The sequence below is a fragment of the Solanum stenotomum genome, chromosome 4, assembly GCF_019186545.1.
Source record: "Solanum stenotomum isolate F172 chromosome 4, ASM1918654v1, whole genome shotgun sequence".
Taxonomy (NCBI): Eukaryota; Viridiplantae; Streptophyta; class Magnoliopsida; order Solanales; family Solanaceae; genus Solanum; species Solanum stenotomum.
Genome location: NC_064285.1, coordinates 12,191,828 through 12,210,540, shown reverse-complemented (window position 1 = coordinate 12,210,540; position 18,713 = coordinate 12,191,828). Strand labels below are relative to the sequence as shown.

At 32.1% G+C, this 18,713-nt stretch overlaps 4 protein-coding genes across 6 annotated transcripts in view; 3 read left to right on the top strand and 1 right to left on the bottom strand.

Annotated features, from left to right (window-relative positions):
• LOC125862319 (cytochrome c1-2, heme protein, mitochondrial-like) overlaps nt 1-18,713 on the top strand; it is a 924,866-nt gene that overhangs the window by 523,836 nt on the left and 382,317 nt on the right. The window lies entirely within an intron of this gene.
• The window catches only part of LOC125862338 (uncharacterized), a 533,211-nt gene that overhangs the window by 475,703 nt on the left and 38,795 nt on the right, over nt 1-18,713 (top strand). The gene's annotated exons all lie outside the window — the stretch shown is intronic.
• On the top strand, nt 1,393-2,484 carry LOC125862313 (dehydrogenase/reductase SDR family member FEY-like). Its single transcript, XM_049542360.1, has one exon. The coding sequence runs from the start codon at nt 1,393-1,395 to the stop codon at nt 2,482-2,484; it is 1,092 nt and encodes a 363-aa protein (XP_049398317.1).
• Nucleotides 3,422-5,613, bottom strand: LOC125862337 (40S ribosomal protein S12-like). Its single transcript, XM_049542388.1, has 5 exons — nt 5,509-5,613; nt 4,732-4,778; nt 4,042-4,333; nt 3,826-3,891; nt 3,422-3,718 (listed from the first exon to the last, which is right to left on the bottom strand). The coding sequence occupies exons 2-5, from the start codon at nt 4,737-4,739 to the stop codon at nt 3,659-3,661; spliced, it is 426 nt and encodes a 141-aa protein (XP_049398345.1). The 5' UTR covers nt 4,740-4,778; nt 5,509-5,613; the 3' UTR covers nt 3,422-3,658.

The following is an 18,713-nucleotide window of genomic DNA, read 5'->3' as shown; positions in this document are numbered from 1 at the left end:
TGCGGGAAAATCATTTACACAAGATGGTTTTAGAAATTGGAACCATGGTTCAAAAATAATTTGATTGCATGTTTGTGAGGTAAAGAGTATTCATAACAAATGTTTGAATATGATGCTTGATTTTGCGAATCAACGTCAGTCAATTCAATCTACTCTTCACAAGCAAAGTGAAAAAAACAAAAAGTGATTATCGAATTTGTTTAAATGCCTCAATCGATGTGGTAAGGTTTTTCCTAAGAAACGGATTACCATTTCGTGGTCATGATGAGAGTGAAGATTCAATTACAAAGGTCTTTTTCTTGAACTTTTGAAATATCATGGGATTAATCGTCTGGATGTGGAAAATGTGATAACAACATGCTCCAAATGATATGATGATTTGTTCGACAATTCAAAAAGAGATTGTGAATGCTTGTACTAAAGAAACAATTAAAGCTATCATCTAAGACTTGGATGATGATTATTTTGGGATACTAGTTGATGAGTCAAAGGGCATTTCACATAAAGAGCAAATGACTAGCTTTATGATATGTTAACAAAAATGGAGAGTTGATAGAAAGCTTTTTGGGTATTGTTCATGTGAGTGAATAGTGATACATCCGCAAGATCATTGCAAAAAGTAATTTACTCTTCCTTTTGAATCACTCGCTATGCCTATCAAGACTCTGTGGACAAGGTAATGATGGAGCTAGTAATATGAAAGGAGAAAAAAGTTGCCTAAAGTCTTTGATTTTGCAAGATGCTCCGTATGCATATTAAGTAATGATGTTATTATAGATCGTTTTCAAACTATGAAGTCTCGCCAAGTACAATTATAAACTGATGATATTTTTTGTGGTAATGTATTTTTTTTATTTTTTGCTTGCTTAGTTATTGTTATTATAAATTTTTAGATCTTATCTTTAAAGCAATGGTGCACCCATTTTCTAGAAATCTTGAATTCGCCTATGTTCTAAGTGAACAACTTAAAGTTGAGTGTTTTCTAAGTGAACTATTCAAAATTGAGTGGCGAGATATTAACTTAACATCTAACCAAAAGAAAAGGACAATTTAGTTAAAAAGGATATATATGTGATTTTATTGGCTTAGCTCATTAAGTAAAAAAAATCTGTTCCGGAATCTCTGTCAGTCCATTGCTTCTCTCTATTGATCATTATTTGAACAATTACTCAACAATTAACAAGTTATTATTTCATTCATATATTTTTCCTTGCAATTTTAATTTTGGTCTATTTCTCAATCTCAAATTCATATTCAGATTTCTTGTTGGTTCATACAGAGTCATTTGTTTCGTTTCTCCAGCAATTTTCTTGATTATAGATCACAATATTGAGACATTGAAAGATTGATTCAAATAGAAAAAAAATATTAATCGTATTTTAAAGAAATACTATGAATTCATCATCGACAGGATTGGAATGGACAGAATGGCTACAAGGATGGCGTCGTTTAACATATGAGACACTTTTTCAGAAAATCCATGCTAAACATTTACAAGACCCTTTGCTTTTGCCTCCTCTCAATGACCTAAATTGCATTGTCACAGGAGCCACTAGTGGCATTGGACTTGAAATTGCTAAACAATTAGCTGAGTCAGGTGCACATCTTGTTATGGCTGTAAGAAACACAAGTTTTGCTCATCAACTCATTCAGAAATGGCGAAGAAATGAAACTGAATCGAGGCCCTTAAGCATCGAGGTTTTAGAGCTTGATCTGTTTTATCTCGAATCAGTTGTAAAATTTGCACAAGAATGGAATTCGAGATCAAAACCCCTGAATATTCTCATCAATAATGCTGGAATCTATTCTATAGGACAACCACAAAAATTTACCAAAGATGGATATGAAACACATATACAAGTGAACCATCTTGCCCCTGCATTACTATCTGTTCTGCTTTTGCCTTCTTTGAAAAGAGGCACTCCGAGCAGGATTATCAATATGATTTCCCTTATGCATGTAATTGGCGTTGTTGATCCTCAAGATATGAATTTCTTAACCAAGAAGAATAAGTTCACAAGTAGAAAGGCATACTCGAGTAGCAAATTGGCTCAACTGAAGTTTAGCAGTATACTTCAAAAATTTCTAATTAATACTAATATTCATGTATTGTGCGTAGAGCCAGGAGCTGTACGCACAAATGTCACGAGAGATCTTCCAAGAATTCTGAACATTCTTTATCAGAAAATGTTCATTTTCATGTTTGATGCTCAACAGGGTTCAAGAAGTGCACTTTTTGCAGCTACTGATGCTGATATCTTGGATTATTGTGGTGACTTGAAAGCGCAAGAGTGTAATGTTTGTGCCTTCATTGGTTGCCATTGTAGAATTAGTGAACCTAGCAAAGAAGCATATAATGAGAGAACTTCTTTTGAAATATGGAATAAGACGATGGAAATGGTTGGTCTTCCTGCAGGTGGTGTTGACATGATCCTTCAAGGTGAAGAAATTCATTGCCGCTATGGGGCTAATAGTGATCGTTAAGCTTGGCCTATACAAAAGGTTTTGTTCTGCTAGTATAATTGTTCGATGAAAGAGATTTAATTGAACTCACTTTCTGGAGTAGTATGGCCCGTGTTAGATATGAATATCAGTAAGAAACATATCGAAGATCTGTAGTGATTATTTTGTATGTTGTTTAGTCATACACATTCAAAAATCTTCTAAATGAAACATGTAAAGGTATTTTTTTATGAAACAGTTCCTTATGAGATGTAGCTTCTTGGACATTAGGTTTTCATATTGATTGATGATATGAAAACATGTATATATACGTTTGGTAATAATGTTATATATAGTATGCTTTTCTCAAATTTAAATAAAGAAGCATACTTTAGTAGCAGAGAAGTAATCAAATTAACACGAACAAAGACTATTAAGCTCAAACTCAGATAATTTTGTTAACTCTTGCAAAAAATCGAGTCCATACCTAAACAATCATCAAATGCTTATTGTAACACACCCTACTGTATCACTAATCAAAAGTTACAAGTACTCTGACATCACAACTAATTTTTTTTAAAAAAAAAGTTGTAACAAGATTGGAAAACTAAACACTATTCTTACCTTGTTTGTATTTCCAGGGCTTTCGCAAACTAAGGCAAATAAAGAGTCTTATTCTCCAGTTCCACCAGCCGGAAGTAAGAAGATTGCTGCTCTACGCAGAAGGCTTATCATTAAAGCTCATCTCTAATGAAACACAAAATTCAAACTTACCATAATATTCTATCATAAAGCAGTTTAACACATATTTCCTCATATTGTTACGATTCTGAACATGTGAGATGTGTTAACATTTATAACAAATATAAAATAACGCCATTATTGTGTTAAACGAAAGTACTTACAGAAACATCAACTGAAATATCGCTACAAAGCTAGTCAAATCATACAAGTGAATTGCATGTAATCAACAACATGATCAAATCCAATTTCAACTCAGTTTCCATGTATCTTGATACAACGTCAGGAGAACAGATTATAATCTCATTGGTTCATTCATAGGGGTCAAAAGACCTATAAAGTTTAAGAAGGCATGCATAACCAGAATCATAAATGACTACAAACTGAAAGTTAAAAAAAACTGGTTTTTAACCATCAAAAATGTTCATATCACAACCAAAAACAAGCTAAACCTCTCTAATTCAACGAGTGTCGCTCAGTGAGACTTCACATATTCCTGAACAATGTGGAGCCCTTCGGTTTCCTCTCCAAAATCCTGAAAAAGAAATTTAAAAAAGATTTAAATATTGATGAACAAATTCACTCACAAGAATATTTCTTTATGAAAATGAATAAATTCACTAGGTTCATCTCAGTCTTTACCTTTACTACAACACAACCGCATCCGACAACTTTCCTTGCTTTGCCTTCAGAATCAATCTTGCACAACTGCAAAAATAAGAAAGCAAGAGAGAAATTAATTCAACATTCACTTTCAAAACTCAGAACAGACTTTCACTACTGATAAATTCTTGAAATAGAAGAGGTAAATGACTGCTTTTGTTTTAACTTTATCAGAATCAATAGCTTGTTACTTACTCCAGCCCATTCACCGAGTGTCTTGGCATTAGGAACAGTGATCAGGCTAACATTGTGATCACCACATAGACCTTTGACCAATTTCACATAGTCTGGTTGGTCACAGTCCTCTGCCAATACGCAAAGTTGGGCAGCATGCTTCTCAATAACCTTAGCAGCCTCATGAAGACCTTTAGCTAAACCACCATGAGCCCGTGATTTCCTGAGGACAAGTTGCAATGCTGTCATGATATCCATGGGCTCCCCAAGAGCAGGAGCGGGAACTGGAGTCTCAGCAACAACAGGCTCTTCACTGCATTACAATAAGTCAAGGAATAAATAAAATGACATGGAGGTGACAAGAGATCTCTTTAAATGTCATCAAGCAAAGATGTTTTATTAAATGGCAAATACAAGACTATCAAAATGTGAAAACAAGGCAAGATCGGTAAGGGCCGTATGAATCTAAATCGTCTCATAGTCTGCAACCCATGGCATCCAAAGCAAAAAAAAACACAACAGTCATTATAAAAGAGAGCTGATGTAACTTGTTCATGCCAACAAATATGAAATTACCAAGTTTAAGAGGACCAAGATAGGTAGGTACTTTTTCAATAAACATTCACCTAAGGTACAAAAATAGTTTTTTCATGCCAGTTGATATCAGTTCATGCTGTTAAAACACATAGAAGTAATACAACAATTACTTACCCAGACATTTTCTCTTCTTGAATGTAATTAGCAGATACAAATTAAACCTGCCATAAGCCATCAAAAATACAATCAAAAACTGAAAATACATGGAGCAAAATAAGCTGAACAACAACCAATCATGAAAAAAGCATGATGTAGTTTAAAAAGATTAGTTATGTGGGCACCAATAGAACTCCTCCATCAAGACCCATTCTTAGTAATGACTTTAAGCAAACAGAGGACTTGAATAAGAGTTGCTTAGGATTCATGGACTAGTAATGTAGGATCATTATACAAAATGAAAATTCCAACCAAACACAAGAATTCCAACCAAACACAAGACGATGAGTAATTCAATTTGACTTTAAACCTTCATTTTATAAGCGTGGTGTGCCTGCTGGTAAGCCTTAGCACATACATGACAGTGGCTATCACATAAAACTTTTACTATCTCTACAGGGATCTGAACCTAACGTAAGTGAAGTGGTTGTTTCCACAGGCGGAGCTAGAAGCCCGAATACGAGTTCCGTCAAATCCAATAACTTTGTATTAAGAAATTTATCAAATATTAAGTTCACAATCCAATTAATAACACTTGAAATCATCGTTATAAAATTCAAAACCAATAAGATTCAACAGATTGCATCCACATTGAAATGTCTGCATAACATGTAGCCCTAGAACCCATCTTTTCAGATGTGTACAAATACAAATACGCAAAACAAAAATCAAAATGCAGATGCAGAATACAACATAAGATTCATGGATAAAAAGATTAAGTGAAGAATGACTTACAGAGAGAGCGAAGAGACGATGCGAGAGCAGTGTGAAGATGGTGAGAAGCTGCGATATTATATTGTAGGCTTCAAAAACCTAAAACCCTAACACTACTCCAAGCCCAAATTCATCTTAATGGACCATGGCCCATAACTCTATTTCATGGACCTAGAGGACAAATTTGTTTCAAAGTTTTTAATTTAGAGGATTTTACGTAATAAAATAATGTTAGAAAAAAACATTATCTATTTTTAGCATAAAAATTGATATATGAAAAATAGCTAGCTTTAAGTGAAACACTTAACTTTATATAATCAAAATAAATGTAACTCTTTTGTTTATTTGTACTCAAAGTTATTTACATGATGGAAGTCTCATCGGTCAATCGTCACTCGATAACTCAAAGCTAATTGGTATAACCTCTTTTTTCGCCAACTAACCTGTATAATTTTCTTCTTTATGAGTAGTAATACGCAGCATACCTCCTTACTGATCATCCACAACCTTATAATCTTTTCTACCTTCTCAAGGATTAATGTTATGTTTGTGACAGTTTTGATATTTTTCAATGTAATCATATAAATAAAGGTCTTGAGAATGATGTTATACACATTTGAAAGAAAGAATAAAGTTAGTATTTTATATTGTTCTCTTCTTCTATATTATTTCTCAAAATTAAAATATGTACTTAATGATGAAATAAAGAATGGAAATGAAAAGTTAGTAACAAATGTGATGTAATTAATTGAAATTAAACTTATGAATTTCCGATTTTTTCCCACAACAGGGAAAATATGATATCAGAAGTCAAAGAACTATGCCACATTATATATATATTTTATTTTATTTTTTTTCTTTTAAATTTAAAAAACATTCCATTAGTTATTCTCTAGCAAGACCTGAAAATTTTGGGTAAAATTTATCCGCATCGGGTGTTTACATCAAATCAATACATGCATGTCATGTGTTTAAATTTATAGTTCATTTTACTTCATTAAATCACATAATAATTGAAATCGTATTGGCTTGGTGTAAACACCATGTGCGGGTAAGTTTTTTCCAATTTTAAACACATGTCATTGATAGCCAAGACTTCCATTTTTAGGCAAAAAGGTTTAAATTTCGCAGAAAGTGTTACAAGTATAACTATGCTAATAATAATAATAATAATAATAATAATAAAATAAAATAATAATAATAATAATAATAAAAAAAAAATTGGAGATATTAAAGTTAAAAGTAGAATATTCAATCGTTTTTTACCATCTTGATTTGACAATATTTATATGTTACTAGCCATATTAGCTCCAATTTTTTTTTGGAAAAGCATTTCATGAAGCATTCCAAAATTTAATTAGATTATTTATTCTTTTAACTCAAGAAGGAAGATGACTTATATTTACAAAACTATTTTAATTCTAATTTTTGTTCATCGAAGAATGATATAGTTGAATTTATAATGAGGTTAAAAATACGCGTTATGATTTATTTTGTTAATTTTGATTATAAACGGTTAAAAATATTCATGAATGAGTTAAATAAAAACATTTAGAAAGATAAAGCGAGTTAAAAGAATAAAAAAAGTGATAGAGCTCTGACAATTAGATCCGGTGATGTTTAAGTGTTCATGGTCCAATCCAGAATTATTTAGTAAAGCATGAGAAGGCAAGACTTAGTGAAATATGAAAAGCTTGGAGAACAAAAATATCAATATATTACTTTTTATATTGTTTTAGAGTCTCATGATTTATAATTGTGTTAAAAACTATTAATTACACGTTTAAAAAAAAAGTGATGCTTCAACAAATAGTAAAATTCTACTCGAGTCCTTAAGTACTATGTCCAATGATCATATTGCACATGAAAATATTGTTAACTATGCTAACTAATATTTCTTTATTGTTGGCAAGATAAGATACGAACATATCTGGTGTATCTATCCTTTTTTTCTTTTATCATGTTACCGGAACACAAGTCCTCCATCTTTATACTATGAATTTCAATTTTGTTTTCTCGATGATAATCATTTTGTAATCTCGATAATAAGTAGAAATTGAATATTCACCAAACACTATCTTTCAAATCGATAATTTCCCCAAAACAGTTTCCACGACCATTCTTTACTAATGTCACATGTTCAACCTTCAAATACTATTTTTCTCCAATCTAGCTATTAATATTTTTCAAAACTTCGCTAACATAGAAAATAATATTAGATGGAACAACAAAAATTATACTCCTACCAAAGATAGAATTCATCAGAGAAATATTTCAAAAAAATTTTATAAAGTAAACAGCTACCTTAATCCTTAAGATACTTAAAAAGTAGTTCTTAAAATTGATCATAAATAGCAAACTTGGTTTCTGTTATATTTTTTCTTAAACTATTGGTCATTTGGTAAAAAAGATAATACTAACATCATTTATTTTCTTGAATTATTTTTATTTATTTCGTATTGATTTGACACAATTTTAAAGAAATAGGAGTAATAAATATAACATAATTTCATAATATTACTTTTTAAATATAATAAATTCAAAAAATAACCAAAGTTAATAATAAAGGAAAATTAGAAATTAAATTGTCTTTTGATTTTCCAAAGTAGACAAGTAAAAATATACATTTATTTTCTTAGAATAGTAGACAAGTAAAAATAGGTAGAGATACATTTATCAAATTGTTCTCACTACGTCTCATACTAATTGTCCGTATTACCCAAAGAAAAAGACTATCTCAAATTACTTATCACTTTACAAAAATAAAATATAGTTAATTATTTTCTTTGTCGCAATGTATGTGTCGTTATTTCCTTATTAGTCAATTTATAAAAAATATCACTTTTTTTATTTGACAGCCATTTAATGACATCATCCTTATTTTACCTTTTTGGCCCTACTTAACATTTTATTGTTAAAGTAATTTCTTTTGAATGTGGGTTCACACCTTCCTTGGTTTTATTTCGAAGAGGCTCCTCTCCAGTGATGATCTCTCCAGTTTTTCCCAGTGCTATCTTGTATAGTTGACATGTGTCTATTTAATTCTTTAATGGACCAGATTAATTTTCTTGACCAAATACCATTAACCATGGTTATTAGTCTCATGGGTTGGATTTTTTAAATTTTATAACCCAAGTTCATCCTTTGAATTTTGTCTCTTTTATCACGGTGTGAAAATAATGGAAAGGAAAAGTGATTTGTTATTAACAAAGCAAATTCTTTGCTAATTGAGAAAATGTTTGTTGCAAATTAAGTGAGAAAGAAAGAGATGAGAGAGGAGAGAGGAGAGAGGAGAGATAATTACTAATAACCATGGTTAATGATATTTGGTCAAGAAAATTAATCTGGTCCATTAAAGAATTAAATGACACATGTCAACTATACAAGATAGCACTTGGAGAAACTGGAGAGATCATTACTAGAGAGGAGTCTCTTTCGTTTTATTTGGCAGGTTGCTGGTGTAGATCTCTCTCACCTTGCTAGTTCCATCTGCTAGTGAAAATGTTAGTTCCATCTGTCAGTAAAGAATGTTATTCCGTTTCAATTTATGTGATATATTTTATTTTTCGAGAGTCAAACACTTTAAGTTTGGCCAAGAATTTGCGCATGAAATCTTCAATTTTTTGAAACGAAATTTATTTGTTTGTAAAAAACTATAAGTTATAATAATTAACAATCAGAATATTTAAAAAATATATGGTAAAATTTTATTTATTTAAATTTCGAAATCCGAAATGTATCACATAAACGGAGAAAGTATTAGCCTAATCATGGTAAGAAGTGAAAAACATTTGTATCACTTTCTTAATTGTTCGCAACATTGTCATATATGCAACCTTTCTGAATACACCTTCTAAAAGGGAATGGGATATCTGATAGCTTGTCATTACATCTTTTTCTGTTACTTGCTGGCTGCTACCGTCTCTTTGTTCATGGGATCCTCGTAAGAGGCAGACAACAATCAATTTCTTTCTCGCAGAGGCGAAGTCAAAATTAGGAGTTTAGGGTTCTAAAAAGAGATTTTTTGTTGGTAATGAGATTTGAATCCACAACAGTACTAGTGTGAAGAACATTTCCCATGTCCTTCCTTACCACTGAGCTATCAATCAAGTTTATTGGAAATTTACAAGTAAATATATATATATATATTATATTCTAATCAAAATATAGGATCTACGGAAAAGCTAGTGGGTTCGTTCGGACCCACGAACTCCCACCTAGCTCCGCATTTGCTTCCAGGTGGACAACTCCTTCATTTTTCAACTTAATGTACATACTTCAGTATCGTCTCTCTATTATATTAAATGATATCATTTGTGATGTGGCAGAGTTGCTTTTACGTACCTCCTTCACTATGCATCATGGCTACTGTTGCTAAGACTCCTCCCTCTGGTTAGCTAAGAGGGGGATTCGGCTCCTCTCCATTTATCTTCTCTCAATTTTCCCCAAGTTCTAGCTTGGATTGGAGACATATGTCATGATTTAGAATTAATGGTTGAGATTTAATTGATTAAAGTAAAGTCCTAACCATAGTTATTTACTTCCATATATTTGCTTTTTAAATATTTTTGCAATCCAATAATCCTAGATTTACATTATTTTTTTCCTAAATATATTTAAAAGATTTTCTTTTCTTAATTACTTGAGTAATTTTATGCTGATTTTTACTTTTTTTCCCTAACTTTGTCATTTCTCAAATAATATTTGCCAAATAAAAAATTAAAAATTGTGACCTAACTTTTTTTCTAATTTTAAGAGTAAAATAAATTTTGTCACTCAACTTTAAATTCTTTCTTACTCCCTAAATGGAGTCCATATTGCTCTATAGACATTGTAGCTCTTAATACTCTATTAGAATAATAAAAACGTTTTAACTTTATTATAAAAAAATTTAAAAATTAAAATATTTAGTAAAAGTTTTATATATGTATGCAAGGTAGTAAAGAATTTTTTTAAATATATTTAGGAAAAATATAATGGATTGCAAAAATATTTAAGAAGGAAATATATGGAAGTAAATAACTATGATTAGGACTTTACTTTAATCAATTAGATCTCAACCATTAATTTTAAACTATGACATGTGTCTTCAATCCAAGCTAGAACTTGGGGAAAATGGAGAGAAGAGAAATGGAGAGGAACCGAATCCCTTATATATATATTACTAGTAAGGAAACTTGGGTTTTATCCCATCTCAGTAGAAATTTTCCTGCTACAGAGACACCACTGTAGCGGCTACCTAACTACTATAGCGGGGTTGACGTGACTAGAACCCAGAAAACATGAATTTTATAAATTGACTTCTCATCTTTAGCGGTAAAATAGATGGGGATTACTCCAAAAAAACCTCATAGGCTGCTCCAAGCTTAGGAACATTGGAGAGGAGGGATTCCAACGCAAAAAGATCAAAACCCTTGGATTTCAGGCCTGCTTCTGTCGGGATTTGCCCCAACAAAAACAAAAGTTCATGTTCAAATTTTGCCAACAGTCATCTGGCGTCCAAGTAGGCTAGGCTTAACTAGGTAGTTAAATATGACTTTGAATACATAAAAAGATTGTATTAAAGTTTCGATCAGTTAATAACATGGTAATTGCCCCTATCAGTACCGTACATAGTAGAGTGATGTGATATTTCATGCATAGGCTTTCGGCACGACATCAGGATGGTTAACTATATTTATTATTATTGTTTAGGGTGGTAAGGTACGTGGTTAGTAATGTTGAACTTATGATGGTATTTCATCCATAGGCCTTCAAACACGGAGTCAAGATAGTTAAATGTGTTGATTATTGTTGTTTAGGATGGTAAGGTACTTGATTAGTAATGTTGGCGTTATGATAGTTGTTGGGTGATATCCTATGATGGTAACATGTGGATGACATGATTTTGAGCTGGAACAACTATTTGTGGAGGGTCGTTTAATGTAGGTAATGGTTGAACTATTTTCCAATCTTACATTATGTGTTCATGTCAACTTTTCCATTAGTAATACTTGTACAGTACATATTCAAGAGTTGAAGGATTAATGTGAAATGATACATTATTTGTTGTTAAATCCCATGCCATGAATCTGTCTTAACTGCTTGTATCTTGGAAGGGTAGTTGTATTCAGTGTGGTTGTGTGATATTTGTGATTGTCGGTTGGCAAAGATACCATGTTTGGTACACCTTATCAATTGAATCGAATATCACACCATATTATCGGTTGGCTCAGGTACCATATTTGGTACATATTATTGATTGGCTCAAATATCACATTTGGTACAGATTATTGATTGACTTGAAACCACGCCGATAGAACTATGGTACATATTATTGATTGGCTCGAATACCACATTTGGTACAGATTATTGATTGACTTGAAACCACGCCGATACAGTTCTATATTGGTTGGTTGGGGTACCATCCCTGGTACATGCTTGATTATTCACTGTGTGGGTTTTGTGAGTGAATACAATTTATTCTTTATTTGGTATCATCATATGTTGGCCAATGAGTGGCCAGATTTATGTGTTAGATGTAGGATGGTCCTTTTGTTAGATTGGGAATTTCATGTTAAACACTGTAGATTATATTTTAGGAATCCTTGGATGGTTCGAGTTGCTTGAGGGTGTATTGGATTATATGTTATATTAAGTTAAGAGGGATAATCAAGAGTTTCGCGGGCAATGCACTAAATTAACCACGGGCTAAGGATCAAGGTATTTCCAAAGGGTCATTGGATAGGGGACTAACCGGTTAATAGAGTTAGTTGGAGATTTAAAGTCGGCAAATGTGCACAAGATTGAGATTCATAGATTAAAGTTTTTGAATTAATGTAACGACCTCCCTCGTCGTTATGGGCGAACCGCTAGTAAAAGAAAATGAGTGATAAAACTTTTGAAGTAATGAGTTAAATTTTTTAGGGTAGGCTAGGCTTGGATAAAATCTGAGTGATGTAAGGTCTAGAGAAATTTGGGGAAAGGATTGGGTGGAACGTCTAAGTGGGGTCTGCTTTTCTTGTCGCTAAGACAAGAAGAAGTCCATAGAACTTTTTGGAAGTGAGTTCAGGTGAATAGAACTTCCAATAATGAACTTGACGTGAAGGGGTTTGATTGCAATATTAAGGTTTGAAGGTGTATTACAAAATAGGCTAATTTTGGAGGAGTTTTGAGTCTCTGTCTTGTTCAATGCGCTATAGCGGGTGACAGACAACTATGGTGGTGGATTTAATTCCTGCTATAGCGAGAGATCATGATATAGCATCGTTGCTATAGAGGGATTGGACAACTATAGTGGGATTAATTGCATTTAATACAGAAAATTCCTAAAATTGCTCATTATTTTGCAACCACATTTTTGGGGAGAGAAGGGGTGACCTAGGACAAATTTCACCTATCTTCCATCGCTATCATCGGTAAAGGCAAGTAAATTTGTCCCCTAGCTTGGTAACTTCATTCTTAAGCCTTAGAATATATAGTGATTACTTTAGTGAGGGGTTTGAGTGGGTATAATGGTGGCAAACCCCCGTTTTGAGTAGAGTTATCATGAAATTAGGCTGAGATTTGGGATTAGGATATGATCTAGATGTATTTAGGTCATTTGAGTTTGATATATATATATATATGGTATATTGATTGTTTGTAGACCAAGAATAAGCTAGGTATCATAACACGGGGAAATCTGAGGTTTAATAGAGAATTTCGGGCTTGATTAACGATAGGTGATGGTTGTTTGTTTCCTGTTTATGTCATTTGTGCTTGTTAACTGCTTCATCAATATTTTATGTATAAGGCTAGGGAATGAAAGGAGTATAAAGTGAAATGTTAGCTTGTGTCAATCTCACGGAATGAATATGTTTGGGTGTACGTACAAGTGTGAACTTATGCATTGTGATCATGATTGTAATGTGTGATTGTCGGTTGGATTAGGTACCACTTCTAATACTTACTAAAGGTTGACTCAAATATCATGCCTGATACATGATATCTTTTAGTTAGCTTGGGTGCCCTGCTTGGTACATATTAAGTTGCTCATGTATCACACCTAGTACATATTCGATTAGATTGGGTACCACGCCTTGTATGGAATATCTATACGGTTGGATTGGGTACTATGCCAGTACAAATTACTAACGATTGGCTCGTGTACCATGCCTGGTACATGTGATTGTTGTGTGTGGGTTCCATGAGTGAATTGAGTTGTCTTTGTTGTAATGTTGTTGATCATGTTCGTTGCATATGCTATCTATTTTACTAGGTTGTGGTCACATGTTCATATTTCATATAACTAGAACTGACCAATGATCCTACCAGTACATTGTGAATTTTGTGTACTGATACTGTACTTGCTCTTTCTTTGTGGAGTACAAGACATATTTTGGAGGCTACTTCACGACCTAAATTGTAACTCCAACACTTTTTGAAACTAAGGGTGAATCTTATCTTCGAAGATGCTATGGATTCCTCTTTTCTCTCTAGTCCATTTTCTGAACTTAGGCTCTTATTGTTTTGGGGTTTCATCTCCACATTCTAGATTACATAGATGTTATTGTACCCGACTTTTAATTTCTAAGCAGTTACTTTCACAATGTTTGGTGATAATGTTTTTTATTTATGAAACTAATTTTTAAGTGTTGAAAACTGCTTCCTTTTGTTGTTTAGTTGATGACATGTTAGTAGATAGTTGGCTTCCATCGGGAGTTAGTGTGAGTGTTTCTCACGATGGATTGGATCGTGATACACTTGGAAGAATTGTATCCCATTGAATATTTTCAAGTAGGACTTTCAACAAGGCAGTCAATATGCACATTACATATTTCACTATTGTAGAATTCAATAGTTACAACTACTTATTCAACACTATATTTAATTTTACCCTTCTAAAACGAATATCTTTTTCTTCACTAGAATTATTTCAACTAGATTTTTCTAGTAAGATTTAATTAAATTAGCCACATTATCTATCAAATAGACATCTAAGGGTGAGTGCTCTTAATGTATTTTATGTATTATAGTGAATGCTAAAGATAGTTTCTTTGGAACTACATCCGCTTTTCTCTATAAATACAAGGATTTTCATTCATTGCATTTCATCTCTCAAGAGAAATAATACGTTTTCTCACCTCTCTCTACCTCACTCTACAAAGTTTTTCTTCTTGATTTTTTATTTATAACAAATATCAAACAAAAATGACTTTTTGAAAATATTAAGACAAGATTTCACATTATGGATCAACTTGGGCAAGATATCAACCAAAATTTTGATGGTTTGAAATGAATTGGGCTGAGATAATAAATACGTAAGTCAATAAACAATCCATGTTTGAACGAGTTGTATATGATTTCATGGACTATTTTTGTCACCTTGTTTGACAATTGAGCAAATCCAATTTAAGTATTACTATAATTAGAACTTGCCATTATTTCCAATAACATAAATGTGAAAAAAAATCCTAAATGCCTAAAGATGTAATTTCACTAACTTGGACATTAATTGTGTAATAAAACATAGTTTGACTAAATAAATGAAACATTTTCTCATGAAGGATATATAATCATCCTTTCACCTTGTGAGTATCATGAAATTACATTCTTTAAAAAAAATTCTTTAACATGAATTTTTATATGATCACTAGTTTAGTCTTTTCATTTTTATTTTTCTTGTCCTTGAGTGGAGTTGTTGGTACTAATTCTACTAAGTCACCTCTAGCTCACTATGAAATATGGATTGTTAGTGACCTCCCAATTGGAACAAATCCTTTATTTTTTCGTTGTTGGTCTAGACATAGTGATTTGGGATCTCATTTCCTAAATCCTGATCCTGAGGGCTTTCATTGGCGTTTTCGTCAAGATTTTGGGGAATCAATTAGGTATCAATGTGAATTTGTTTGGGTTACCAAGACCTTGACGTTTTATGTTTTTGATCAAGGCTTATCAGACAAATGTGAAGGTCGTGGTAATATATGTTATTGGTTGGTTAGGGAAAATGGCTTTTATTTTGCAAATTATGTCAACCCATTTCCAAGTGACTTAAAGCAACTGTATTCATGGTGATATGATCGATGGTAATCATATGATAATGAAAACAAAATACTATTGACTTGTTGGGTGTTATTAATTGTTGTTTTCTCTTGATATATGATGAGTATTAACAAACACTAATAATTTCAACTCAAAAGACTTAAGTGCGATTATATGTGTTTAAATTTAGAATTCTAAAATGTGTCACATAGACGGAGAGTATTAATCTTATCATGGTAAGAAGTGTCTAAAAACAGTTGTATCACTTTCTTAATTGTTCGCAACATCGTCATATATGCAACCTTCTTGAATACACCTTCTAAACTATTAAAAACTATTGTGTTAAAAACTATTAATTATACATAAAAAAAATGGTGATACTTCAACAAATAATAAAATTCCACTCGAGTCCTATGTCCAATGACCATATTGCACATGAAATGATTGTTAATTGTGCTAGCTAATACTTCTTTGTTGTTGGCAGGATAAGATACAAACATATCTGGTGTATCTGTCCTTTTGTTCTTTTATCATGTTATCGGTACACAAGTCCTCTAACAAGAGTGGTTGAGGTTGTTTCTCTTTGTATTTATTTTCCCAACAAGAGTGGTTGGGTTTATTTGCTCTGATTTATAACCATAAATAAGTTTTCCTTTTAGGAAAATGTTTTGTATTTTACAAGTCCTTTTCTTGCAGGAAAGGTTTTAGGACTCTATAAATATAGGTTTGTTCCTTCTAACTTAATCAACATTCACAATGTAGTCCTAGGATTTTGAGAGTTGCGGTTATGGGGGAGAATTTTGTGTACCTCCTTGTATTCCGAGTGAATTGATTGAGGTTGTTTCTCTCAGTATTTTGTACTCTCATATTTATAGTGGATTACTCATCTCTTTTGTGGACGTAGATCGATTGACTGAACCGCGTTAAATCTTTATGTCTTTTGGTATGTTTCTTGTTTATCTTCTTACTCGTGGAGTCGTGGTCTTTCGAGGTTTGCTTTGCTAGCTTCCGCGTTACACCTGTTTATTTTCGGTCCTAACAAGTGGTATAAGAGCAGATTCAATGATGTAGCCAGGTTAGAGATGGGTGTTCATCTTGGCGGGTGTAGTTTTAGCCGCAACCTTTATGTTAGTAATGAAGATTTGTGTTGGACAAATTGTTTCATAGAGGTTCTCTGTGTCGAGACGTAGATTTGATGGGGGAGATTATGGAGAGGAGAAGCAAACTGTTGAAGATTATGTAAAGAAGGTGGACGAATTTATTTTGTCAGAAATTCAGGTCAAGGGGGAGATTTGTTGAGTTTAATTTGCGCTGACTTTCTTACCATAAATAGGTTTTCCTTTTAGGAAAAGGTTTTGCAGTGGCTAGTCCTTTTCTAGTAGAAAAATATTTTAGGACTCTATAAATATAGGTTTGTTCCTTCTAACTTAATTAACATTCACAATGTAGTCCTAAAGTTTTGAGAGTTGCGGTTATGGGGGAGAATTTTGTGTACCTCCTTGTATTCCGAGTGAATTGGTTGAAGTTGTTTTTCTCTATATTTTGTACTCTCATATTTATAGTGGATTGCTCATCTCCTTTGTGGATGTAGGTCGATTTACCGAACCACGTTAAATCTTTGTGTCTTTTCTTTTGGTGTGTTTCTCGTTTGTCTTCTTACTCGTGGTCTTTCAAGATTTGTTTTGCTAACTTCCTCATTACACCTGCTTATTTCGATCCTAACACAACTTGGGTTAGATATCAACCAAAATTTTGATGGTTTGAAATGAATTGGGCTGAGATAATAAATAAGTCAATAAACAATATTCCATGTTTGAACGAGTTGTATATGATTTCATGGACTAGTTTTGTCACCTCGTTAGACAATTGACCAAATCCAATTTTAAGTATTTGTAAAATTAAAACTTGTCATTATTTCCAATCACATAAATGCGAAAAAATCTTTAATGCTTAAAAATGTTATTTCGCTAGCTTGGACATTAATTGTGTAATAAAACATAGTTTGACTAAAATAATGAAACTTTTTCTCAAGAATATATAATTTATCCTTTCATCTTGTGAGTATCATGAAATTACATTCTTTAAAAAAAATTAATAACATGAATTTTTATATGATCACTAGTTTAAGCTTTTCATTTTTATTTATCTTGTCCTTGTTGCTAATAATTCTACTAAGTCAGCTCTAGCTCACTATGAAATATGGATTGTTAGTGACCTCCCTATTGGAACAAATCCTTTATTTTTTCGTTGTTGGTCTAGGCATAGTGATTTGGGATCTCATTTCCTAAATCCTGATCCTGAGGGCTTTCATTGGCGTTTTCGTCAAGATCTTTGGGAATCAACTAGGTATCAATGTGAATTTGTTTGGATTACCAAGACGTTGACGTTTTATGTTTTTGATCAAGGCTTATCAGACAAATGTGAAGGTCGTGGTAATATATGTTATTGGTTGGTTAGGGAAAATGGCTTTTATTTTGCAAATTATGTCAACCCTTTTCCAAGTGACTTAAAGCAACTGTATTCATGGTGATATGATCGATGGTAATCATATGATAATGAAAACAAAATACTATTGACTTGTTGGGTGTTATTAATTGTTGTTTTCTCTTGATATATGATGAGTATTCATAAACACTAATAATTTCAACTCAAAAGACTTAAGTGCGATTATATGTGTTTAATTNTATCAGACAAATGTGAAGGGCGTGGTAATATATGTTATTGGTTGGTTAAGGAAAATGGCTTTTATTTTGCAAATTATGTCAACCCTTTTCCAAGTGACTTAAAGCAACTGTATTCATGGTGATATGATCAATGGTAATCATATGATAATGAAAACAAAATACTATTGACTTGTTGGGTGTTATTAATTGTTGTTTTCTCTTGATATATGATGAGTATTCATAAACACTAATAATTTCAACTCAAAAGACATAAGTGCGATTATATGTGTTTAATTTAATAATGTTGTGATCTTATATATAGTGATTCAACTTTATTTTAAAGTTTTAAAGTCATTAAATTAATTTTTGTAATAAAAAAATCTTTTGGATTTGTTCTAAGCATTAAAAGTTACTTTCTTTTTCTTCGTTTGGTTTGCTTGATTTGGAGTATAAGAGTCAAACTAATAATTGTCCACATGTTCATGTGAACTCAAACATAAAGTTTTTATTTTTTTAATAATAAATTTATATATTTAGAAATTACATAAACAAAATTTTATA

Coding starts and splice junctions, on each gene's coding strand:
- LOC125862313 (XM_049542360.1), top strand. CDS start 1,393: ATGAATTCATCATCGACAGGATTGGAATGGACAGAATGGCTACAAGGA.
- LOC125862337 (XM_049542388.1), bottom strand. Junction 3,892..4,041: donor CACTCGGTGAATGGGCTGGA/GTAAGTAACAAG, acceptor TTATTTTTGCAG/TTGTGCAAGATTGATTCTGA. Junction 3,719..3,825: donor GCGGTTGTGTTGTAGTAAAG/GTAAAGACTGAG, acceptor TTTCTTTTTCAG/GATTTTGGAGAGGAAACCGA.